This window comes from Mixophyes fleayi (assembly GCF_038048845.1).
Source record: "Mixophyes fleayi isolate aMixFle1 chromosome 4 unlocalized genomic scaffold, aMixFle1.hap1 SUPER_4_unloc_4, whole genome shotgun sequence".
NCBI lineage: Eukaryota > Metazoa > Chordata > Amphibia > Anura > Limnodynastidae > Mixophyes > Mixophyes fleayi.
The window spans coordinates 68,158-94,102 of NW_027445890.1; the positions used below are offsets into that span (position 1 = coordinate 68,158).

The window sequence follows — 25,945 nt, forward strand, 5'->3', positions numbered from 1 at the left end:
CGATGACCGGACTGTGGAGCTGCAGCCAGGTATGCCCCAAGATCACCAGAACGGAAGAGCAATTAATTAGATAAATGGATGTTATGACTGTCTTTGTTTTGTATCTGGCAGCAGAACCTATAATCCATCAGAGGTGCTGCTACTGTCCTGCTCCTGAACTCTGCAACATGCCTGAAGGAGTTAATCTCCTTGTCTGATGCTAATTAGAACTGCACCTGTTGCACTGCTTTAAGTACCTGCCTCTAGCTGTGCTCTGAGCAGTTCATCCATTTGTTCCTGGCTGCTGCTAACCTGCTCCTGTGCTATTTGGTATACCTGCTGGACTGAACTTCTGTGTATGACCCCTGCACAGGGCCATCTTAACAACATTATGGGCCCCCGGGAAAAGCAGTGCACCGGGGCCCATATATATAGATATAGATATAGATATTTAGATGTATACAGATACAGATACAGATATAGATCTAGATATATAGAGATTGATAGATGTACTTGCTCAGTGACCCGTGTAGTTTTTCTTTTGTTGTTTTTTTTTCTTTTGCAGGATTATTTATTCTCATTAAGAGAATTGCCTATGGGGCCCACTTGCTCGTGGGGGCCCCCGGGCAGCTGCCCACCGTGCCCAATGGAAAAGATGGCCCTGCCCCTGCCTTTACCTTGGACCTTGCCTGCTTGCCTGAGACCCCAAATCATTTGCCTGTACCTTGGACCACGCTGTTTTACCTGTTGCCCTGACCTTTTGGACAGACTTCTGGACCTCGCCTATTTGCTTGATATCTGCCTGGCTATTTGGATTTGTTTGTCTGGTCTCTATTTGATCCCTGGACTCTGTCTGCTTTCCTGGACATCCTTGTGCCTTCTGGACTGGGGTAAACTTATCATACTTGTTCCTGCCATTTTACTATACAGTCTCTTTTGGAACCTGTTATCCGTTTATTTCAGTTATCTTTGTTAATATATTAACCTGAATAAATGCACTTTGCCTTACACTTCTGTCGCACTTTGTGACTGCACTGGGATTCATAACATGATGAACTGCCATACAATCTGGGCCTGCTGATTGCACACCCTCTGCCTTAGTCCTGGAATTCCTAGTGATGTTGCATTGAACTCTGTGTTTGGCTATTAGACATGTCTGTAAATCCACAATTACAAATGCTGCAAATGGACATTGTTCAGCTCTGTTACCAAATCATACAACTATCCATTTTACTCCAAGAACTACTTAAAACTATTCCTGCTGCTGTGATAAGTAATTTCAACACTAATTCTGATTTTAAAGCAACAAACTCCTCTAATGAAAGCATTCAGACTGCAGAGAATTCTCCCAGAACTTTTTCTGACATTGGTGCTGCATCTATGATATTGCCAGCGGTCCCTACCATTAGGGATTCTAAACGACCAAGCTACCTGCGTCCCCCTCTCACTGAGGAGGAACGATGGCGCAGAAGGATTGGTAAACTATGCCTCTACTGTGCCAGTGGCGAACAGCTCTTACAAAGTTGTCTGCTCCGCAGACCACAACATCCTATGGAGCAGCCTTCAGTGTGCTCCTCTCCAGACCCTAGATTGTTCTGCACAGCACCTCCTGTTGCTTTACTTCAGCCTAATCTGCCAGTTCCAGTTGCCACCTGTCCTGCGGTGCCAGTTCCAGTTGCCGTCTGTCCTGCGGTGCCAGTTCCAGTTGCCGCCTGTCCTGCGGTGCCAGTTCCAGCTACTGCCTATCCTGTGATGCCAGTTCCAGCTACCGACGGCACTGGGTCTCCGGCCATTGCCTCCTGTTCCGAGGTGCCAGCCTCTGCCTTCAGTCCTGAGTCCGCTGTGTCCGGTCCTGAGTCCGCTGTGTCCGGTCCTGAGTCTGCTCCCTCTACTCCCGAGTCTTCAGCCGCTGCCTCTACTGCCGGGTCTTTAGCCGCTGCCTCTACTCCCGGATCTTCAGCCGCTGCCTCTACTCCCTGGGCTTCAGCCGCTGCCTCTACTCCTGAGTCTTCAGCTCCAGAGGGGGCGCTGCCCTTACAATCTTCTCCAGAGAGGGCGCTGCCCTTAAAGTCTGCTCCAGAGGGGGCGCTGCCCTTACAGTCTGCTCCAGAGGGGGCGCTGCCCTTACAGTCTCCTCCAGAGAGGGCTCTGTCCCTCCAGCCCATTCCAGAGAGGACCCTATCCCTCCAGCCTGTTCCAGAGAGGGCCCTGTCCCTCCAGCCCGTTCCAGAGAGGGCCCTGTACCTCCAGTCCCCTATCGAGTTGCCTGTCCATGCGGTTCAGCCCGGGTTGCCTCTCCATGCGGTTCAGCCCGAGTTGCCTGTACATGCGGTCCAGCCCGAGTTGCTTGTCCATGCGGTCCAGCCCGAGTTGCCTGCCCATGCGTTTCAGCCCGAGTTGACTGTCCATGCGGTTAAGCCCGAGTTACCACTTGGTACTGTCTGCATTGAGGCATCTCACAGTGCTGTTTGCTCTGAGGCATCTCACAGTGCTGTCTGCTCTGAGGCATCTCATAGTGCTGTCTGCTCTGAGACATCTCACAGTGCAATCCAGTCAGAGTTCTGTGCCCAGTACGGGCTTCCCATCAAGTGTGCCCAACTTGCCATCCCAGTCGGGACTCCTGCTCTGCCGTTCCAGTTGAGGACTCTCCAGAGACTGCTGCACAAGCTGGGTACTCTCCAGAGACTGCTATTGAGCCTGAATGCCCAAAAGCCTTTTCCGAGTCATCAGATCCTCCTCCAGTCTTCTTTGATGGAGACATCAAACAGTTTGTTATGGTACTCAAACTTTCCATGAAACAGTTTCAAGATTGTCCGGTTTATTTTGTTGATCAATTTAACCAAGTGGGTTCAATTATTATGTGTTTTAGAGGGGAGCCACAAACCTGGGACTTCTCATTACTAAATTCCGATGACCCCATTATTCATAATACCATGGACTGTTAATACTGTTTGTCAGAAGTAGACTCCATCCACAGTCAAGTCATTTGATTACGATTTGTCTGTGCCCGTTCCAACCTGTGCGTCAGTTCCTGCACTTGTCCATAAGACCTCTATGAATGTGTCTTCCATCAGACAGTCTAGGTCACCTAGGGAGAAGGTTAACAAGAATGGAAAAACCTTTGCTTTGCCACTTCAGTCACAACAAACACCAACCTTGGTGACTGGCTTTTTGGGCATATCATCATCGGGTGATAAAATAAAAGGTCCTATCCCGACTCTAGGCTGGGACTCAGACTCTGAAATTGAATTTGTGGAGGATACTAGAGAGTTAGTGGACAAACTTTACAATTCTTCTGCTTCTGAAGAATCGGGTCTTCTCTGTACTCCATTAGAGAAGAGCCCAATTGTGTCTCCAGGGAGATCTTATAAAAAGAAAAAGAAGAGGAGAAAAACCTGAAGGGAGCATGTATGGAGCGTCTGGAATCCGCTCCTTAAAGGGGGGGCTATGTTATGACTGCCTTTGTTTTGTATCTGGCAGCAGTACCTATAATCCATCAGAGGTGCTGCTGCTGTCCTGCACCTGAACTCTGCAACATGCCTGAAGGAGTTAATCTCCTTGTCTGATGCTAATTAGAACTGCACCTGGTACACTGCTTTAAGTACCTGCCTCTAGCTGTGCTCTGAGCAGTTCATCCATTTGTTCCTGGCTGCTGCTAACCTGCTCTTTTGCTATTTGGTATATACCTGCTGGACTGAACTTCTGTGTATGACCCCTGCCTGTACCTTGGACCTTGCCTGCTTGCCTGAGACCCTGAATCATTTGCCTGTACCTTGGACCACACTGTTTTGCCTGTTGCCCTGACCTTTTGAACAGACTTCTGGACCTCGCCTATTTGCTTAATCTCTGCCTGGCTATTTGGATTTGTTTGTCTGGTCTCTATTTGATCCCTGGACTCTGTCTGCTTTCCTGGACAGCCTTGTGCCTTCTGGACTGGGGTAAACTTATTATACTTGTTCCTGACATTTTACTATACAGTCTCTTTTGGAACCTGTTATCCGTGGATTTGAGTTATCTTTGTTAATATATTTACCTGAATAAAGACACTTTGCCTTACACTTCTGTTGCACTTTGTGAATGCACTGGGATTCATAACAATGGACAAGACTTCAGAATGTAGCGCCCCCACTGTGAGCGGCAACAGTTGTGGTTGGGAACAAATTTTACCACCTGGTAAAGGACCACCATCCAGACCACAGACAGTGATGGGCGACTCGAGCTTAATGGCAGGAAATCCCAAAGTACAAGCGAAATCCAGATCCAGAAAATTCCCTGCAGTACCGCTGTCTAGGAAAGCAGAGACAGATGTGGATTGTGCACCAAAGGAAATTACTGCAGGAACCAAGAGTGCTTTATTGGAAGATATAATCTGCAGACCTAGACAAACCTCTTCCACGTTCTCTAGGCCTGTTCTTTTCCCGGCTGGTCTGACTTGTTGGCACAGTTTTGGAGGAGATGACACCAGTTGCCACAATATAGACAACGGGCTAAGGTTCGTCTCCGGGTTTTCTCTTCCGAAGAAAGGCGATAAGCACTTGGCTGCATGGGCTCAGCAGCTTCAAAAGGTGCAGCAGGAGGAGTCTAAAAAGAGCATGAGGTGACGGTAGTATCCCTCTCAGCTTTTCTCTCTTTAAATCTACGGTCAATTTTAATGACCAATTGCATTAGACTCTCCAGTGTAGCAGGAATAGGATATTACAACAGGGAGTCTTTTATGTGTTCCGAGAGACCCAAACGGAACTGGCTCCGGAGTGCCAGATCATTCCACTCGTTATCTGTGGACCAGCGCCTGAACTCAGCACAATATTCCTCAGCAGAGCGGTGACCCCGTTTTAGTGCCCTGAGATGTGATTCAGCCGATGCAGCTCTGTCAGGCTCTTCATAAAGCAACCCCAGGGCATCAAAGAATGCATCAACGGACTATAGTGGAGGGCATGTGAAAGCAAGGCTAAACGCCCAGGACTGAGGATCACCCTGGAGCAGGGAGATAATGATGCCAACTCTTTGCTGTTCAGAGCCAGAGAAGCGTGGTCTCAAGCGAAAGTAGAGTTTGCAGCTCTCCTTAAAATTGTGAAAAGAAGCCTTGTCACCGTAGACGCGGTCTTGTAGCTTCAATTTGGGCTCCATTGCAGGACCCGGAAGGCCTTGCTGGGCTTGCGAGGCTCTGGTGGCCTCTTCCTGGGCAGACAATTGCTGAACTAGGTTCTGGACCACCTGTGATATGGTCTGGATCTGGCCTGCAACAACTTGGGCTGGAGTGGGGTTCGTCCCGCTTTCATCCATGGAAGCGAACTCTTCCAGAACTTCACTGACCGGTTATAATGCTACGACTTGTCATCAACCTGTAGAACCAGGTAGAGAGTTCTTCACCTCTAGCAGCCGCCTTTCCAGTAGAGCTCGTTATGCTCACAGGTACTTGGTTGCCCCCAGGACTTATACTCGCGGTTGTACAGGCAAGGACTTATACTCGCGGTTGTACAGGTGTATGAACGTACTGTAGCGTAGAGTAACGGGGTGTAGAATCTAGCATGGTCAAAAGATAGGCCACGGTCTGGGTCCAGGAGCAGGTATTGTGGTCAAGGCCAGGCAAGATGTCAGGACTGGCAGCAGACAAGGATAATCCAGGAATGAAGCAAGGGTCAGGGCAACAGGCAAGAATCAAGTCCACAAGAACAAAGCCAAAGGTCATACACAGGAAGCCTAATAAAAATATTTGTTCAAGCACAGCACCAGGCTAATACACAGAAAATTGGAACTATAACCGTCAGGGAGGCTAAGCCATCCATGCCTTATATACAGAGACTGATCAATGGCAAAACACAGAGGACAGCATGATAATCGGCCCCAGGAGCTGTTTAATTAATTAATTAATTCAAGTACTAGCGCACGCGCCCGGCTGCCCCTAATGTCGGGACGCGGAGCTATCACTCACAACGTCCCCACTCTTGTCTAGGAAACGGCCGGGGCGAACCAGTAAGTGACAACCCGGTCGCCGAGGAGACGGCCGGGACACTTCTTGCAGGCTCGGAGAATCGCGGTGGCATGAGGATCGAGAGAGGAGGAGAAAGTAGTGGGGTCAAGAGCATCTAGATTGCACCTAGGAAAGCTAGATTTGGGTGAGAGGGGAGGGCAGGAGAAGAATGTAAGGGGTGCTAAAAATGGTACAAAGCGCGCAGCACAATCCCCTATCCCACCCCCAGTTACTCACCTGATCCCGAGGGAATACTATGGAAAACCACCTCCCATGATCTGAGGCTCGCCTTGCTCCTCCTCCTCCTGCAAGCCACCGGTACGACCCTTGCACGGGGAAACAAACTGGAGGCTCTACTACCCTTCGACGAAAGGGCAATGTCCGAGGTGACGGCTGCGAGTCAGAGACACTGACTCTACCCCGGCTGCCGACACCTTATTTTGCTCTAGTCTAATACTTAGGCGCCGAGAGTACGAGGGCCTAGGAACAATCCCGCCCAAGTACTCCACCCACCAAAAGGTGGGAGCCCGTTCTGAAAAAGGGGACTTAGTGTTTTACTCACCTGATCACTCCTCTCCTTAGCTCCTGACTCCGTGCATCCTAACGTCACCTGTAATGACACTACCCAGCCTCCCACCAACTCCAACTGTGAGGCTATGGTGGGGCACTCTTACACTGTTACCAGCGGATCTACTAGGGACCTAACCACAAACCAACTAGGGGTCAGGGAGAGACTACGTTTGTCAGAATCACTAGGTGGAATTGATGATACCTGCCAGCAGTTGGCGCTACTGAGTACTGAGGCGCAGAGTCTAACACGCCCATGGTTTTCACCAGGAACCACCGCAAGAAGGTATGGACTTCGCTGCAAGGGACATGCAAGTCGCGGCCCTCAGTATCAGTCAGCTGGCGAGGTAACAATTGACAAAAAAGGAGAAAAAGAAAAGTGTGTCTTAGAATAGAGGCACTCTAATGGCCAGAATTTTTTTAAATATATAACTTTATTAATTTGCATTCAAAAGTATATTATTTATTTATTATATGGAGAGTGTTTTCTCGTAGGCCTGTAGCGAAATATTAAAATAGAATGTGAATTGTATTTACCAGGTTAATATGTACTGTTAAGAAGGTAGAAACAGGAAAAAATACCTTGCTGCGCTGCTACTCTGAAGTATAGCTGATACTTCTAAATGTACTAAAGAGAACAAATTGGATTAACTGGGATGTCTGCCACCTTTGGTCATTGGCGGCATGACGTCCTATAAGTGATATATTATATTGTACCAATAGTCACTATATATGGTATGAACGTATTATACGGGACCCTTGAAATATAGTGAAATATAGAACTCAGTTATCCATTTCTAGTTGTACTTTACAGGTCCACTTTTTTTAAAGTCTGTTTGGTAAGAAGTATTTTTGTATTTCAGAACAAGTGATATTTATTCAGAGCTAATGTTGCTCAATTACTGCAGCAACAGAAGTTGCTTATTTATAAAGTTTCAGTGGGAATTGTTAATCCAATCCACATCAAACCATTACTATTGAGTAAAAGTTTTTTTCCCCAAATGTCTATTTCTAGAGTATTTGTATAGCTCAATTATTGTCATTGGTACATGTATATAATACTCAAAACTTCATTCACTCTCCCTTTTAGGGATCATTGGTCACTTCCCCACGTTTTAGGGACTGATTTTCTATCTAGTATATATTTACTTGTTCCTTAGTATAGATATCATTCATACAGAGCTACTTTTTTGGAATTCTCATTCACACATTACTTCAATGAAAAAGCGCTATATCTAATGAGCATCATTTCATAGCTACTTAGTAGTTGGTTGTCTCTCTAGATAATCTTAAATGCTTTCACAATCCAAATCTATCATGAGTAGCAGACGCAGCGTCCGCCGACGCGCGTTTCGCTAAGAGGCTTTTTCGAGGCAAGCCGGGATGTGTGTTAATTGGCTTTATAAATGGGAAAATCCTCCCATAATTGCTGACGTCACTCAGCGACATTGATAGCAACCGTCCGGTCATGTGACTGCATCAGCCAATAATCTGATTTGCTGACGTCGCCTAACGATGTTGATGGCAACCGTCCGGTCATGTGACTGTATAAGCGAATTGTCTGATTTACTAGCGTCACTTAGTAATGTTAGTGGCAACCATCCAGTCATATGATTATTCCAGCCAATTATTTGATTTAATTTCAGGTGAGGTATTTATCTGTATTGCAGTCATAAGAATGCTCTCTGTATTGTATGGTGGTCATAGGAATGCTCTCTGTATAGTATGGCAGTCATAGGAATGCTCTCTGTATAGTATGGTGGTCATAGAAATGCTCTCTGTATAGTATGGCGGTCATAGGAATGCTCTCTGTATAGTATGGTGGTCATAGGAATGCTCTCTGTATAGTATGGGGTCATAGGAATGCTCTCTGTATTGTATGGTGATCAAAGGAATGCTCTCTGTATTGTATGGAGGTCACAGGAATGCTCTCTGTAAGGTATGGCGGACACTAGGAGGCTCTTTATATTGTATGTGTGTGTATATATGTGTGTATATATATATATATATATATATATATATATATATATATATATATATATATATATATATATACACACACATTGGAAAACAAATAGAGGATATATCAGGCGCTGATCACCACAGCGTGATCACTTAAAAGTGGTATAATAAAATAAAATAAAATATGTATATATGCACACATACATATACACAGTTTATGACAATAAAGTCCCGTATCCACAATATATAAAGATCACTTGACTCTTGTAAGAGTGGCAGCCTCGATAGCCTGGCGTCAGATGGTTAGTCCGGACAAATTGGATTACTGCAACAGAAATACAAGCAGGGCGCCTTTCAGTGGTATATTAAATATGCAACATGGGATAGAGCAATAACATGCGTACCGTGAGGAAAATAGCGTTGGGTCTTGTTGGGAAATAGTGGAGTAGTCTTTGCTGTACTTGTAGTCCTCCAGAACTCCACCGATCAGTACAAAAATGCGGAAAGAGCAAACATAGTATAACTCTGTGGTATTTTTGGTAGGGGCAGTATCACCAATAACCCCACAATCCTATGGGGTGTGTGGGATTGGTATCCCAATATTACCAATTTATATGACACCCATATAAGTGCAACACAGAAAAACATGTAAGTCTGCGTACCATATATCCTGAAGTATCCCACTTCTGGATAAAATTAGAACATGTGCAACACCAATGACTTCACAGTCACAAACTCATCCAGATGGCGAAATTGCATAAGATTGAAAAAAAGGAAGATATTTTGGTATGCATATAAAAAATTTAATAAAATGTAATAAAAGCACTCACATGAGGTACTGGACAATACACTGGATACAGCTCAACGCGTTTCGTCTTGCACAACTCAAGACTTCATCAGGAGCATGAGATATACATGTACCTCCGGTCTTGGTCGTGGAACAGGTAACACAGGATAACGATGTGCACAAGGGAGCCAGAGAGAACAGGGAGCGTCCTAACAGGCAAGAAGAGCTGAAGATCCGGCCAATAATCTGATTTGCTGACGTCGCCTAACGATGTTGATGGCAACCGTCCGGTCATGTGACTGTATAAGCGAATTGTCTGATTTACTAGCATCACTTAGTAATGTTAGTGGCAACCATCCAGTCATATGATTATTCCAGCCAATTATTTGATTTAATTTCAGGTGAGGTATTTATCTGTATTGCAGTCATAAGAATGCTCTCTGTATTGTATGGTGGTCATAGGAATGCTCTCTGTATAGTATGGCAGTCATAGGAATGCTCTCTGTATAGTATGGTGGTCATAGAAATGCTCTCTGTATAGTATGGCGGTCATAGGAATGCTCTCTGTATAGTATGGTGGTCATAGGAATGCTCTCTGTAAGGTATGGCGGACACTAGGAGGCTCTTTATATTGTATGTGTGTGTATATATGTATGTATGTATATATATATATATATATATATATATATATATATATATATAATTCATTTCGTGTGATGGTGATAAGGGGGCCACTGTGATAAAGATGGCTCCATGGCACGGTGTGATAAAGGATAAACTGTGATGGAGGGCACAGTGTGATGATTGGGCAGTGTGATACAGATGGTACCGTTACATTTATGTTTTAATTTGTTTCAGTGAGTTTTATTTTAATAACCAATTAATTTTTATACAGCTAGCATGTGATAGCTGCATTTAAAGTACTTTGATTCTATGGAGGCTTATTACATAAAGATCCTTACAAAGCCAGACCGAGAAGAATGGGGAGGGAGGGGGCTTCAGTGCGGTCTAGAACTTGTAAAGCGCTAGCCATGCCCCCACAGAAGGTTGATCAGGCCCACTCGATGATTGGCACTCCCACTTAGATGGGGGGCGCCGGTTCCCTGTCTCGCCCAGGGCACTAAAATGGCTAGTTACGGTACTGTCAATACTCCATCTCCTGGAGGGTCATCCGGTCTGGTGGAATGGGTTAAAGTATATGCCCCCATGGGAGAGAGCATTGGGGGAAGCTGTGTCGTAAAAAGAGAGCCAAGTTTCAGTGATGGCTAGAAGGTAGAGGGGCCTATTTATCAAAGCTATCCGTCTTTTAATTTAGCGGTAAATCCTCGAAAACAACAGTTTTCGGGTATTATCGGCTAAATTACTATGTATTATTCTAGCATCACTGCAGATATCTCAGATATCTGCTGCTTTGCATCTCTCATCGTTTTACTGAGCACTCCCCATAACAGTGCATGGGAAGTGCTCAGTAACTCTATGCAACAGTGACCGAAACTTAGCTTTCAACCATGTTAATATACGCCATCTGAAGCTGGCGAACATTAACATGATTGAAAACTTTCACTGAAAACAGCTCTGCTCAGAAGAGCAGAGCTGCACAGCGCATGTGTGAAGGGATCACATGATCCCTCCATGTCACTTTCCGCATGTTCTTCATTCAGGGATTTCTGTGCGCATGCCCGAGGTCACCGGTCGAAGCATGCGCAAAGGGATTGAAAGAGGGGTGAGCAGTGTGGAGAAGTGCCCCGGCGACAAGGCGGCCGAGAGGGAGGCGCAGGACAAAGCTACTCACCAGTCCAGCGGTGAGTATTCATTCCTCCCTGGAAAGGTCCCGGTGGCAGCGGGCAAATGAGCCAATCCCGGCTTACTTCCCGCTGCTGGCCAATCAGCGGCCGGGTCGGCGAACCAATCCTGGCTCGCCTCCGGCCATTCAAACTACTGGTGCCACCGCTAGCCAATCAGGGCTCGCGGCAACGGCTGATGACGTCAGTGTGTCCGCGGCTTTTTCTGTCGCTGGGCGCCAACGCGAGGGCTGTGCGGCGGCGGAGGGGAAGTAGGAGGACGTCGCGTCCAGACGTCCAGCAGCGGCGGAAGCGTTAGGGAGCCCTTGTAAGGGCTGTGAGCTACCCTGATGCCCGAAGACTTCAAGCAAGACGCCGGAGCAGAGATCGTCGGTGGGGAGCCCTTGTAAGGGCTAAGAGCGCCCCCGCAAAGCAGCCTTTGACAGCGCCAAACAGGAGAAGAGGCGCCGGCGGTTGGAGAGCCTGGAAGACCCGAAGAAGGCGGGTCAAGCTGAGTTTCCTGCGCGGAACAAGTGAGTACCAATTACTCTTTTAGCAGGACGCTAGGACCTGACGTAGAGTACGGAACACTCGGTTCCTAAGTAGGTACTAAGAAGAGTTCTGGAGCGGTTTATAGAACCCCATCCATCCGTCCGGAAGGGCACCCAAGTTCAGGACAAGGCGGGCTTAACGGCCGCGGGCGCAGGCCGGTGGGGCACAGCGTCTCAGGACGTGAGAGTGGTCGGTCTAAGGTAACGTCCGGTGTGGTGAGTTCCATAGCGGTCCCTCTGGATCGGGTAAGTAACAGAGGTGTTGGGAAGGGCTGTCATTGTGCTGTCTCTCTTGTCTTACAGGTGCTGATCGGAAGACAAGGTAAGTGGAAGGAACCAAAGGGGGCACCAACGGAGAGTTAATAAATTTGAGAAACTTTTGAATCCGCATCTATGGGATGGGGATTGAAAAGTTTATACTGAAAAAGCGAAGGGTAATAATAGACCCCTAAGAGAGATGGAGATGAAGAGGTTGCGGACAGAGGGCAGTTTATTGCACATGACACTGCAGTTCCAGAGGGCACAGGAGAAAGCGAGGGAGGGAAGTGGGGAGATATGGATGAGATTGGCAGGGTTACTTGAGCGGGGAGGTGGGTTGTGATTAGGGTAGGACGGGGGGAGCTGGGGGTGAGGATGGGTATAGGACTTGAGCAAGGAGACATGGGGCACATTTATCAATCATCGGCAAAAGTGAGAAATAGTTATCAATCCTTATCGCATGGATAAGGATTGAACTATTTCTCAAATTTATGAACAACAGATCATAGGAACAGCTGTTTCGAAAAACTGCTTTTTCTGTGATAAAAAAAAAATCATACTTACTCCCCCTCTTCGGAAGCGCTGTCTCCGGATTTACTCCTCGTTCTCTTCATCCTTCAATTGCGCATGTGCATTTCGAAGAACTGCACATGCGCACAGAGATCCCTGCTCTGTCTCTGCAACTATCGTTGCATAGATAGAGCTGTAAGTGACAGGGAGGGATCCTGTGATCCCTCCACACATGCGCTGTCCAGCTCTGCTCTTCGGAGCAGAGATGACAGCATTGGATTTTTTCGGAACTTGTTAGATTTCAGCTGGGAGCAGTCACCATACTGTTGAATGTCAACTACTCCTAAAAACGAAGAGGAGTGCAAAGCAGCAGATATCCACGATATCTGCTGCAATGCACTTTTCATAAATTTGCGGAGGACACCCAGGAAGCTTAATTTGCCGGTAAGAGCACTATCATGCTTTCTTAAATATACCCCATGGTGAGAGACAGAGGGTAGATAAAGGAGAGGGAATGGAAGGACTGCATGGAGTGGAGGAGGGGTATATGAGAAGGGGAGGGGAGCATGAGGGAACAAAGAGTTGTGCGTGTTTATGATGACCACAGTTTAGCTTAAAAAGGAACAAAAAGATTGTAACTGTGCTCTAACACTGCCCACAAATTATGTTACATGTGAAAACTTAAGTTGTGTTATTTTATGTGTCTCTGGATAAAAGGTAATCTGTCTGCTCTATATTGCTTGGCATCTGTGAGGATACCAGGGTAACGCATAGCCCATGTTTGTTGCCAGCTTACTGACTGGCCCAAAAGCAACCTTATTTGCCAAGCTATCACCTGCCTCAGAAAGGGAAACCTTTTGTCATATGATATAACCCTGAGAGACCATATTCTAATGGCACGGTGACATACATGGTTATACTATACACGTGGAGCATTTTGGAGAAGTGTGACTGGCATATTTCAGAGAACAGGGGGACTCCAACGGGTACTGGACCTTTATTGATGTTGCTGGGTACTTGTGTGATGGATTGATATCGGCTTAGTTTTAAGAGAATACCAATAAAAATAAGAAAAAACTAAAATGTGAAGAAAGTGTTGACTGCAATTTCTGGCTGTTCGGTGGCAAGAAATGATCGGCGGATCCCAATAACTGGTGGTGAGCATGGGGTTAATGGTGGCTGTTTTCCCCACACAGTAAATAGAACATCTGTTTGAACGCTGCGTGGAAACAAAGTAATGCTTTCCCGCTCAAATCCTTTCATTCCCGAGTTGCTAATAAGACTTAGTATACCGTTGATCTGGGAAGTACGTTACTACTGGCGGGTTAATTTGAAATAGTCCACAGTTTATTTAAGCCAATCAAAGGAGGGGGGCATGCTTAACTCATCCAATCATCGTGCAGCGCTATGTATAAATAAGATTGTTAAGCTGCCGTCTTTAATATTCATTATAATTTTGAATAATGGCTAGAACTAAGCAAACCGCTCGCAAGTCCACCGGCGGGAAAGCTCCCCGCAAGCAGCTGGCGACCAAAGCTGCCAGGAAAAGCGCCCCAGCTACTGGCGGCGTGAAGAAGCCTCACCGCTACCGTCCCGGCACTGTTGCTCTGCGAGAGATCCGCCGCTACCAGAAGTCCACCGAGCTGCTGATCCGCAAGTTGCCCTTCCAGCGCTTAGTACGTGAGATCGCCCAGGACTTCAAGACCGACCTGCGCTTCCAGAGCTCAGCAGTCATGGCTCTGCAAGAGGCCAGCGAGGCTTATCTGGTGGGGCTCTTCGAGGACACCAACCTGTGCGCCATCCACGCCAAGAGAGTGACCATCATGCCCAAAGACATCCAGCTGGCCCGCAGGATCCGAGGGGAGAGAGCATAGATACTCGTCCCTCCTACGTACACAGCACAAAGGCTCTTTTCAGAGCCACCAAATGCGCATTCGAACGAGCTGTATCCTCCCATCTACCCAGCTTTCCGACATGATATGACCTGGGAGGGGCGGGTGCTTTATACATGTTGAGATCTAAAACCTGTTTTAAAAGTTATCCCGTTTTTTTAAGTGTTACTGTAACGTCCCTAAAATTCATTTTAACAACAGTTCTCCCTTCGGTGCAGGACGAAACATTGCCTGGGTCTATACTGGTTCCTAGAGTAACTAAAGTACGTCTGGGTTACCCAATGGGCGAGAGCTGATTCATTCTACAAGCCGTTAAATAGATGCTGCAAGACAGACAAAATATTAAATTGAAGTCGGCTTATTTAGAACGTTGGCTGGTAGAATTGTATGTATTGTAATAAACATTCGTACAGGGGATGGTGGTGGTACAGTATAGGAAAACCTGTTATCCATGACTTACAGGGAATGTGAATACAGCCCGATCAGAGAGAAGGTGGGTGGCTCTGAAAAGAGCCTTTGTGGTCTCAGGATATCACGGGTGAATTATTTGGCGCTGGTGTATTTGGTGACGGCCTTGGTGCCCTCGGACACGGCGTGCTTGGCCAGCTCTCCGGGCAGCAGCAGACGTACGGCGGTCTGGATCTCCCTGGAGGTGATGGTGGAGCGCTTGTTGTAGTGAGCCAGGCGGGAAGCTTCTCCAGCAATGCGCTCAAAGATGTCGTTGACGAAGGAGTTCATGATGCCCATGGCCTTAGAGGAGATGCCGGTGTCGGGGTGGACCTGCTTCAGCACCTTGTAGATATAAATAGCATAACTCTCCTTCCTGCTCTTTCTCCGCTTCTTGCCATCTTTCTTCTGGGTCTTGGTGACGGCTTTCTTTGAGCCCTTTTTGGCTGCTGGGGCAGACTTGGCTGGTTCAGGCATTATAGCGACAAAACGATCCCAATCACAATGTGCAGAAGCTGTTCCTGATACCTCCCACAGCCGCTCTATTTATAGGCAGCCCATGTAAATGAGACCCACAGTCTGCTCTGTGCACTATTGGATGTTGTGCGATGTCAAATCCCACCCGCTGCTGCGGATTGGTGTTTGTTTGAACTTGAGCGGCACTAGCTAATTTGATAGCGGACCAATGAGAGAAGGGTGTCTGTCCCTACAGCGTATAAATATACGGAGGCGGGACAGATAGCCTTATTGTTGTAGATTGACTTACACATAAGTTGAAATGTCTGGAAGAGGCAAACAGGGCGGTAAGACCCGTGCTAAGGCCAAGACTCGCTCATCTCGAGCCGGTCTCCAATTCCCGGTCGGTCGCGTTCACCGTCTGCTGAGGAAGGGGAACTATGCGGAGCGTGTGGGAGCTGGCGCCCCGGTGTATCTGGCAGCGGTGCTGGAGTACCTGACTGCTGAGATTCTGGAGCTGGCTGGGAATGCCGCCCGTGATAACAAGAAGACCCGCATCATCCCCCGTCACCTACAGCTGGCTGTGCGCAACGATGAAGAGCTCAACAAGCTACTCGGTGGGGTGACTATCGCCCAAGGAGGAGTCCTGCCCAACATCCAGGCCGTCCTACTGCCCAAGAAAACCGAGAGCCATAAACCGACCAAGAGCAAGTAATTTCCTGCTGGATAATTGTCCCCACAACACAAAGGCTCTTTTCAGAGCCACCCACCCCGTCCCTAAAGAGCTGATCCACGACTATAACATCACGCTTTAGCTGTGTGTTAACTTGAGTTAGACGAGGTTACATTGTAATGCTCGTTAAATAACGGACACAGTTGAACTAAACTCCCCCATCCAGATTGGCGGTGTCGTCTATTAAACAAAAGTGAACCATATATGGCACTGTCACGGTGCACTGACGTTACGTTTAAACAAGCTGCAGACACTTTATAATAAGACGGCAGGAGTCAGTATATACGGCTATAATCTCTTTTCTCGCACCACCGCCGGAAAGAAACAGCTACTCTAGAGCTCCGCTTCATAGCGCACACATCCACCCCCATAGAGTAACAGAAAAGTGTGTGGAGGGGGATATATACTATATAGCTCTGTCGAGACCGAGTGGGTGGCTCTGAAAAGAGCCTTTGTGTGATTGACAGGAGTGCGGCTCCAAGTTACTTCTTCTTAGGAGCAGCCTTCTTCGGCTTAGCTGCCTTTTTAGCCGGGCTCTTGGCTACTTTGGGCTTAGCTGCCTTTTTAGCCGGACTCTTAGCCACTTTGGGCTTAGCTGCCTTTTTAGCCGGGCTCTTGGCCGCCTTCTTGGGTTTCACAGCAGGTTTCGGCTTCTTAGGGCTTTTTACTGCTTTCTTGGCTGCTGCCGGTTTCTTGGCCTTTTTCGGGCTCTTGGCTGCGCTGGGAGACTTCTTCGGGGACTTGGGCACTTTCTTGGCTGCCGCTTTCTTGGGTTTAACCACCGCCACCTTCTTCTTAGCTGCCTTATCCTTGCTCTCCAGCTGCTTCTTGTTGAGCTTGAAGGAACCGGAGGCGCCGCTGCCTTTCACCTGGATCAGGGTCTCTTTCGTCACCAAGCTCTTGAGCGCCACTTTCAGGCGGCTGTTATTCTTCTCCACATCGTAACCTCCAGCAGCGAGGGTCTTCTTCAGGGCGGCCAGGGAAACACCGCTGCGCTCCTTGGATGCGGACACGCATTTTACAATCTGCTCAGACACGCTTGGACCGGACGTTTTGTTGCCCTTCTTGGAGCTTCCTGCAGCTGCTTTCTTCGGCTGACGCTTTCCCTTGACGGGGGCCTCTGCTGGAGCAGCGGGCGCTGCGGCTGGAGCTGTCTCTGACATTTTCCGTGCACCAAATAGAAACAAAACTTTTACATGCAGATAATCATCAACTGAGTTGTTATATAGAGCCCAGGAATGCGAAGCCATTGGCTGTGGTGAAGAGCCAATCATGTGCGCAGATTCCGGGGGTATTGTTACCACGCCCATTATCCTCATGGACGCCGTTCTAGAATGTCGGCTCCCGCTTTGTGTTTCTATGGCTGAAAGAAATGAGTTTAATATGAAGTGTAATAATACCGGCTCGTTGTCCTTTATTTCATCAGCACATTGTGACGCCCTTTCGTCGTGTGTAGACTTTTTATATTGAGGAACCCCGGGCAAATACACTGAAAATACACCCAACACCCCCATCTCCCTAAATCTCCTCTCTGTATCTTAACTTATGATCAAATACGTGGATGCGCCCAAAGAAAGCTCCCGGATCCCCCAGTGACTGAGCAGAGTAAACCTTCCTACTTCTCTTTTTATGTCATGTTTCACTTCTCACGTCTTATTTCTACCTTTTTAAACCTTCAGACTCCTGTGAGACTGTCACGTTACACAGATGTTCCATACTGACAGGCATACAGTCATGCATCACAATCGTCAGCTCTGTATATGTCCAGTAATCACTATTCCCGATTTAACATTTGCGACAGTCTCCTACCAGACAACACTGAAAGGATGGTCACACGGCAGTTTGAACACGGAGCATACAGAATGCAGCCACCGCCGCTGAATAAATGGTCACAGACTTGTACAGAAAGTGTGTGAAAGTGCAAGCAGCGCTTTATTCCCAGCCTGAGAGCTCAGAAAACAGAAATATATACTGAGTTAACCGAACACATCTACGTTCTGCGTTCTAACAACAAAAGGTCGCCCTGATTGACATTACAGGGCCAAAATATAATTGTACTACAACGGCCTGAAAACTGGCAGTGTTGGTATGACTCAGGAACCTGTTGCTTGGTGCTCCTCCCCTAATTCCATCAAGTTCCCAATCAGGTCCGCCTATCCTGTATAAAAGGACAGCTTGTCTAGCGTGTAACTTAGTTCGTTTGCTGTAGACGGAAAGAAGATTACTTTTGAACATGTCTGGCAGAGGGAAAGGCGGTAAAGGACTCGGAAAAGGAGGCGCCAAGAGGCACAGGAAAGTCTTGCGGGATAATATCCAGGGTATCACAAAGCCCGCGATCCGCCGCCTGGCTCGTAGAGGAGGTGTGAAGCGTATTTCTGGCCTCATTTATGAAGAGACCCGTGGGGTGCTGAAGGTTTTCCTGGAGAACGTCATCCGGGACGCCGTCACCTACACTGAGCACGCCAAGCGGAAGACTGTCACCGCTATGGATGTGGTCTATGCTCTGAAGAGACAGGGCCGCACTCTGTATGGATTCGGAGGCTGAGCACTGACTCCTCTCGTCTAATTTCATTACACACACAAAGGTCCTTTTCAGGGCCGCCCATCTCTTCCATTGGAGAGCTGTAATATTGCCCTAGTACTCGGTAGAATGTGTGGAATTCTCCCCACTATATATCGGTGATCTGTTTAACTTTTGTATCCTCGAGGATACACGATTAGCTATTTGAAACATATGCAAAGGTGATCGCTGCGTGTCAGTGTTGCCTTAGAAAAGTTTGTTAATAAGAGACTATCGCGTCCTGCTGGTAACAATGCACGATTGTAAAGCATACCAGATTATATAATAATTACATCTTGCACAGATACCTTTGCTGAGTAAATGTGACCAGTGGTATTGCAGTCTGTGTAAAACATTAAACGGTGCAACTCACGATTTGAACAATATATTATCTTTCCAGAAAACTCTAAATATGTGTCCCTATATTTGATATCTTGGTGCAGACTTTATAATATATGTGAGGTCTGGTAAGAGCAGGGAGATGGCATGAATGAAAGTAAAGTTTAAGTCAGCCTGGCTCATTCCCTCTTACATTTCAAAGGACAGCAGAAAGCATTCACCACAGAACTGGGTATTTGTTTTAATCATACATACAATAGTTTTAATTCATAGCATGGGACAATGTAGCACTGTGAAAATGGAGATGTGATTGCCACTGTTCATGCAGCGGTTATGATACATAGTAAATATAATATGTGATTTGACACTGTATATTAAATCTGTTCTTTGTTTCAGTCTGTACACTTCCCTGCATTCTAAGAGAGACTGTTACAATATGACTCAATACATATGTTAGTCCTGTTTTTGTATTGTGACATATTAGCTGTATAACTGACATATTAGCTGTATAACATTGTTCTCTCTTTATTAGAAGCGAAGATTAGGGGGAGAAATTATATTCATAAATAATGGACACATGTTTGTTAAGTATTAATATCAATTATAGGAAGTATATTTAGGAAGGATTAGATTTTTCTTATGTGGATTATAGGAAACATGCATGCGCTCTCGGATCACATGGTCCCTTTGTGTGTGATTGGCAGCCCCCCTCTCTGATCTGGATCCCTGGTGTCTTGTTATGTGTTAAGAGTTACTTCAATGACAGGACATTGTTTACAGTGAAAGCTTTTGTCTCCTATAGCGGTTCATTGCAGCTTTAAAGTTATGTCATAGATGAGGTTGCTTTGCATTCCACTACATGTCACATAGTAGTACAGGCAACTTTATCCCTGATATCACATTTCATATATTTGGCTCATAATCTCGACAGCCAGCAAACCAGTCAGACAGCCAGCCACAGGGTTAACCAGGAGATAGGCATCGAGAAGCCCCGTCTGCCAATGGGTTACTTGCAATTGGGGATTTGGGGTTGGGGAAGTCACCCAACGAATGTCAGACAACAACTCTGCTACCACTATTTTGCACATATGCGTGGCCCAATTTCTCCCCTGTTGCCTCATACTTTGCTACATGACAGTGTCAACCTCCACTCTAGCTGAGTGACCGCACTAATGAGTTCCAATGGGACATCCAGGAACTGTGTACTGCTGTCTACCCCACCACCAGAACCAGGTGAGATCCTTACGGGACAGATCAGTGGCTTAGGCCAGAGTCTTTGGACCTGGAGGAGGAAGATGTGCTTGGGATAAGTCGAGACACTGAGTAACAAGGGTTAAATGTGTGCAAGAAGTGGCATCGTTTTATAACAACTGTGTTCAATACACCACTGGGTACACACCGTAAATTTTAGTGTTCAACTGCCAGGGAAGGGAGATGCAAGACCTATCACTCACTCACATCCCCTGATAATGAAGAAAATGGAACCAACCAGCTGTGTCTAGCAGCAGTAACCCCCAGTTGGGGGTAGCTCACAATGTGGTTAGCAAACGGTTGCACCAAGGTCTGTCGCTAGCAACGTCAGGAGCATGACGCTTGGGACAGAGGGTGCAGGTATGCATGAAGAGGCTGAGCTACAAGTTGAGTGATCGCTGACAGGTAACACCGTACGTAGTCTGAAGGCACATGTATCCAGATGGCCGGTGCATGATATAGTGCCCGAACATGGAGATGGACGGGTGACAGTACAGCACAGGAATATGCTGCGACCCTGTTTATTTTCAGAATCACACTTGGTGGTACCAATTGCGGAAGAACAAGTTGACCCACTGGTGGTGATGGAGGACTTCTGGTTCATGTTCCCACACATTGAGGATGTAGCAAATCCCCCACCTGCCAAAGATACGGTCATCCAGACCCCTCTTCCAGTCCTAGTAGGAGACAGCCCCACAGGGCCTTGCCCGCTATCCTGCCTCCCATAAGGCCCCTGAGGACAATCTTGGGTAGCCCCAGCAACCGGATTGCAAGTTACGTGTGGTCTTAGACTCTCTTTATAGGGACTACAAAGGACAAAACAGTGGGAGTTTAAGAGCCAGGACTGGCGACACTTTGGTTCCGGTTGCATCACGGTCCATCGAACTGCGTGTGGATGACGTCACCCGGTGATATCCCTAGACGGCACGTTATTGGAACAACGCGGCTCCCCTTGAGGGGCATTATGCAACACCGCTACTGGTGGACAATTTAGGTGTTCAGCGAACAGTGAAAAAGAGGACAAAGAAGTCAACTACGAATGTACGATGGAAGTGTTACGACTAACGGTCTTATATTCAACCTGTAGAATCAGGTAGAGAGTTCCTCACCTCTAGCAGCCGCCTTCCCCGTAGAGCTTGTTATGCTCAAAGGCACTCGGATGCCCCCAGGACTTATTCTCGCGGTGGTACAGGTGTATGAACGTGCCGTAGCGTAGAGTAATGTGGTGTAGAGTCTAGCGTGGTAAAAAGACAGGCCAAGGTCTGGGTCCAGAGCAGATATCATGGTCAAGGTCAGGAATGGCAGCAGACTGGGATAAAGCAGGAACAAAGCAAGGGTCAGGGCAACAGGCAAGAATCAAATCCACAAGAACAAAGCCAAGTACAGCAGCAGGCTAAGACACAGAAAACAGGAACTATAACCTGCAGGGAGGCTAAGCCCTCACTGCCTTATAAACAGACACTGACCAATGTCAAAACAGAGAGGACAGCATGATAATCAGCCCCAGAAGCTGATTAATAAATTCAATTACTTGCGCACGTGCCTGGTTGCCCCTAATGCCGAGACCCGGCACTATCACTCACAGCGTCCCGACTGTTGTCTAGGCAACGGCCGGGGTGATACAGGAAGTGACGTCCCGGCATGGAGACAGCCTGGACACTTCCTGCGGGCATGGATAGTTGCGGTGACCTGAGGGACCACCACGACCCGTTACAGTACTTCCCACCCCCCCCCCCCCCCCCCCTTGAGGAGGGATCAAGGAACCTCAAAAACCAAGTTTTCCAGGGAATTGTTTAAATAATCTATTGAGCAGTCTGTCAGCGTGCAGGCGCCTCTCAGGAACCCAAGAGCGTTCTTCTGGACTGGATCCCTTCGGATGCACCAGAAAATGGGTTTGTCCCTGAATCCTCTTGGAGTCGAGAATTTCTCCACAATAAATTCATGAGAACCATGCAAGTTGACTGGTCGGGGTTTGGGTTGTTCAGGAGTCTCAAACTTGGAGGATGAGACAACAAGTTTCAGGAGGGAACAGTAAAACATATTAGGGATTCTCAAAGGAGGTGGAATCTTCAGCCTGAAGGCAACAGGGTTAACTTTTTTTAACAATAGAAAACGGTCTAATGAACCTAGGTCCCAATTTCTTGCAGGGTTGTTTGAGCCTAATATTCCGGGTGGACAACCAGACTTTGTCTCACACCTTAAGAGAATAGTTCCTGAAATGACGATCTGCAAAAAAAATTGACCGAGAGGTGGCCTGAAGCAGGGCGGAATGGAACTTCTTCCAAATAATTGTGAGATAGGAGGCTGTTTGGCGTACCCCAGGAGAACTAGAAGAGTTGATTGAAGCAAGAGAATTAGACCTGGGATGGAGGCCATAGTTGCAAAAGAATAGAGATGTGCAGGTGGAAAAATGGCAAGAGTTATTATAGGCAAATTCGTCCCACGGAAGTAAAGAAGATCAATTGTTATGGCATTTGGAAAAATATAATAAGATGAATTGTTCCAATGACTGATTGACTTTTTCTGTTTGTCTGTTTGACTGTGGATGGTAGGCAAAAGACAGACTGATGTTGATGTCAAGGTGGTTGCAGAAAGATCTCCAAAACTGAGCCATGAACTGAGACCCACGATCAGAATCAATATCTTCAGGCAGACCGTGGAGATGGAAGATATAGCGAATGAATAGTGATGCCAGAGTTCGGGCATTGGGTAGACCTGCCAAAGCGATAAAGTGGGCCATCTTGTTAAATTCATCTACCACCACCCAGATTGTTTTGTGACCGGGTGACCAGGGTAAATCTACAATGAGGTCCATCGACAGATGTGACCAAGGTTTACTTGGAGTGGACAACGACATTATTTGACCCGACGGAGAGCTTCTGATACTCTCGTTTCTAGCACAATCTCTACATGAGAGTGCAAACTCTTTAAAATCAGTGGCCAAATAGGGCCACAAAACTGTGCGCAGGAGGACTTCAGTGGTTTTGAAAACTCCAGGATGTCCGGCAATCTTGTTGTCATGAGCCTCAGATAGTACAGCCTTCCTGAGATGGACTGGTACAAACAATTTATCTGAAGGAGTCTAAGGAGGAGCAATTCTTTGGAAATGGTGGAGAGCAGCACCCAAATCCTGGGTCAATCCTAAATGAATTGAGGATGAAGGAACTGTAGAGAGCGGAACAGTGGAAGGGGCATGAGAGGTCATAAAGCGGCGGGAGAGTGCGTCCGTGCATCCGCTTAAACATTCTTGGAACCAGGTCTGTAAGAAATAATAAACTTGAAGCGGGTAGAAAAAAAGGCCCAGCGTGCTTATCTGGAATTTAGACGTTTGGCAGATTAGGGCAGTTAGAGGAGCTACCAGGTCCAAGAAGGAATTAATAAATATCAGGTAATAATTCTAAAGCCCAGGAATCTTTGTACGGCCTTCAGATTGGTTGGGCATACCCAATCTAAGACTGCTTGGACCTTGCTGGGATCCATGAGTAACCCATCCTAGAAATATAGCCTAGAAATGAGACCTTATGGATCTCAAATTCACACTTTTCTAGCTTGGCAATGAGTTGATGTTGCCGAAGTTTAGAAAGGACATGTTTCACGTGAAGGCGGTGTTGGTCCACGAATGAAGAATATATCAGGTATAACACGACAAAGCGCCCTAATAACTCTCATAGAACATCGCTTATTAGATCCTGAAAGACAGCATGTGCGTTGCATAAACGAAAAGGCATGGACAGGTACTCATAGTGACCTGAGTGGGTGTTGAATGCGATCTTCCCTTCTTCCCTGTCCTTGATACGTATAAGGTTGTATGCTCCTCGTAGATCAATCTTGGTGAATACTGAAGCACTTCTGAGTTTATAAAAAAAAAAGGACTGATATGAGTGGAAGTGGGTAGGTGTTTCTGATGTGATTGTATTTAACCCACGAAAGTCAATTCAAGGTCGAAGAGAACCGTCCTTTTTTAGTCACAAAGAAGAACCTGGCTCCTACCGGGGATTTAGAAGGCCTAATAAAGCCCATTTTAAGGTTATCCTTAATGTACTCCTCCATGGAATGTGTTTCTGGTAACGAGAGAGAGTACAGTCTCCCTTTTGGGAGTTTTAGAGCCAGGATCTATGTCAATAGTGCAATCATAATCATGATGAGGAGGTAGCGTGTCAGCTGACTGCTTAGAGAATACATCAGAAAACTTATTGTAGGGTGACAGAAGCTGATCTAGAGGAACCTGGAGCAGACGAACAGGCACAGATAAGCAGGATGAAGAACAAGAAGGACTCCAATGAATGATGTCTCCCTTGTTCCAATCGATGACCGGACTGTGGAGCTGCAGCCAGGTATGCCCCAAGATCACCAGAACGGAAGAGCAATTAATTAGATAAATGGATGTTATGACTGTCTTTGTTTTGTATCTGGCAGCAGAACCTATAATCCATCAGAGGTGCTGCTACTGTCCTGCTCCTGAACTCTGCAACATGCCTGAAGGAGTTAATCTCCTTGTCTGATGCTAATTAGAACTGCACCTGTTGCACTGCTTTAAGTACCTGCCTCTAGCTGTGCTCTGAGCAGTTCATCCATTTGTTCCTGGCTGCTGCTAACCTGCTCCTGTGCTATTTGGTATACCTGCTGGACTGAACTTCTGTGTATGACCCCTGCACAGGGCCATCTTAACAACATTATGGGCCCCCGGGAAAAGCAGTGCACCGGGGCCCATATATATAGATATAGATATAGATATTTAGATGTATACAGATACAGATACAGATATAGATCTAGATATATAGAGATTGATAGATGTACTTGCTCAGTGACCCGTGTAGTTTTTCTTTTGTTGTTTTTTTTTCTTTTGCAGGATTATTTATTCTCATTAAGAGAATTGCCTATGGGGCCCACTTGCTCATGGGGGCCCCCGGGCAGCTGCCCACCGTGCCCAATGGAAAAGATGGCCCTGCCCCTGCCTTTACCTTGGACCTTGCCTGCTTGCCTGAGACCCCAAATCATTTGCCTGTACCTTGGACCACGCTGTTTTACCTGTTGCCCTGACCTTTTGGACAGACTTCTGGACCTCGCCTATTTGCTTGATATCTGCCTGGCTATTTGGATTTGTTTGTCTGGTCTCTATTTGATCCCTGGACTCTGTCTGCTTTCCTGGACATCCTTGTGCCTTCTGGACTGGGGTAAACTTATCATACTTGTTCCTGCCATTTTACTATACAGTCTCTTTTGGAACCTGTTATCCGTTTATTTCAGTTATCTTTGTTAATATATTAACCTGAATAAATGCACTTTGCCTTACACTTCTGTTGCACTTTGTGACTGCACTGGGATTCATAACATGATGAACTGCCATACAATCTGGGCCTGCTGATTGCACACCCTCTGCCTTAGTCCTGGAATTCCTAGTGATGTTGCATTGAACTCTGTGTTTGGCTATTAGACATTTCTGTAAATCCACAATTACAAATGCTGCAAATGGACATTGTTCAGCTCTGTTACCAAATCATACAACTATCCATTTTACTCCAAGAACTACTTAAAACTATTCCTGCTGCTGTGATAAGTAATTTCAACACTAATTCTGATTTTAAAGCAACAAACTCCTCTAATGAAAGCATTCAGACTGCAGAGAATTCTCCCAGAACTTTTTCTGACATTGGTGCTGCATCTATGATATTGCCAGCGGTCCCTACCATTAGGGATTCTAAACGACCAAGCTACCTGCGTCCCCCTCTCACTGAGGAGGAACGATGGCGCAGAAGGATTGGTAAACTATGCCTCTACTGTGCCAGTGGCGAACAGCTCTTACAAAGTTGTCTGCTCCGCAGACCACAACATCCTATGGAGCAGCCTTCAGTGTGCTCCTCTCCAGACCCTAGATTGTTCTGCACAGCACCTCCTGTTGCT

At 46.8% G+C, this 25,945-nt stretch overlaps 5 protein-coding genes across 5 annotated transcripts; 3 read left to right on the top strand and 2 right to left on the bottom strand.

Moving 5' to 3' along the window:
* The first annotated feature begins 13,827 nt into the window (after window positions 1-13,827).
* On the top strand, window positions 13,828-14,268 carry LOC142111741 (histone H3). The gene has a single exon (XM_075193894.1). It carries the CDS (start codon window positions 13,830-13,832, stop codon window positions 14,238-14,240), a length of 411 nt encoding a protein of 136 aa, XP_075049995.1. The 5' UTR covers window positions 13,828-13,829; the 3' UTR covers window positions 14,241-14,268.
* A 533-nt stretch (window positions 14,269-14,801) lies between these two features.
* LOC142111700 (histone H2B 1.1-like) lies at window positions 14,802-15,182 on the bottom strand. The gene has a single exon (XM_075193858.1). The coding sequence runs from the start codon at window positions 15,180-15,182 to the stop codon at window positions 14,802-14,804; it is 381 nt and encodes a 126-aa protein (XP_075049959.1).
* Window positions 15,183-15,373: 191 nt separating this feature from the next.
* Window positions 15,374-15,876, top strand: LOC142111674 (histone H2A type 1-like). Its single transcript, XM_075193834.1, has one exon. The coding sequence runs from the start codon at window positions 15,484-15,486 to the stop codon at window positions 15,874-15,876; it is 393 nt and encodes a 130-aa protein (XP_075049935.1). The 5' UTR covers window positions 15,374-15,483.
* A 478-nt stretch (window positions 15,877-16,354) lies between these two features.
* On the bottom strand, window positions 16,355-17,339 carry LOC142111689 (uncharacterized). The gene has a single exon (XM_075193847.1). It carries the CDS (start codon window positions 17,211-17,213, stop codon window positions 16,377-16,379), a length of 837 nt encoding a protein of 278 aa, XP_075049948.1. The 5' UTR covers window positions 17,214-17,339; the 3' UTR covers window positions 16,355-16,376.
* Window positions 17,340-18,126: 787 nt separating this feature from the next.
* Window positions 18,127-18,497, top strand: LOC142111668 (histone H4). Its single transcript, XM_075193829.1, has one exon. The coding sequence runs from the start codon at window positions 18,128-18,130 to the stop codon at window positions 18,437-18,439; it is 312 nt and encodes a 103-aa protein (XP_075049930.1). The 5' UTR covers window position 18,127; the 3' UTR covers window positions 18,440-18,497.
* Window positions 18,498-25,945: the final 7,448 nt, after the last annotated feature.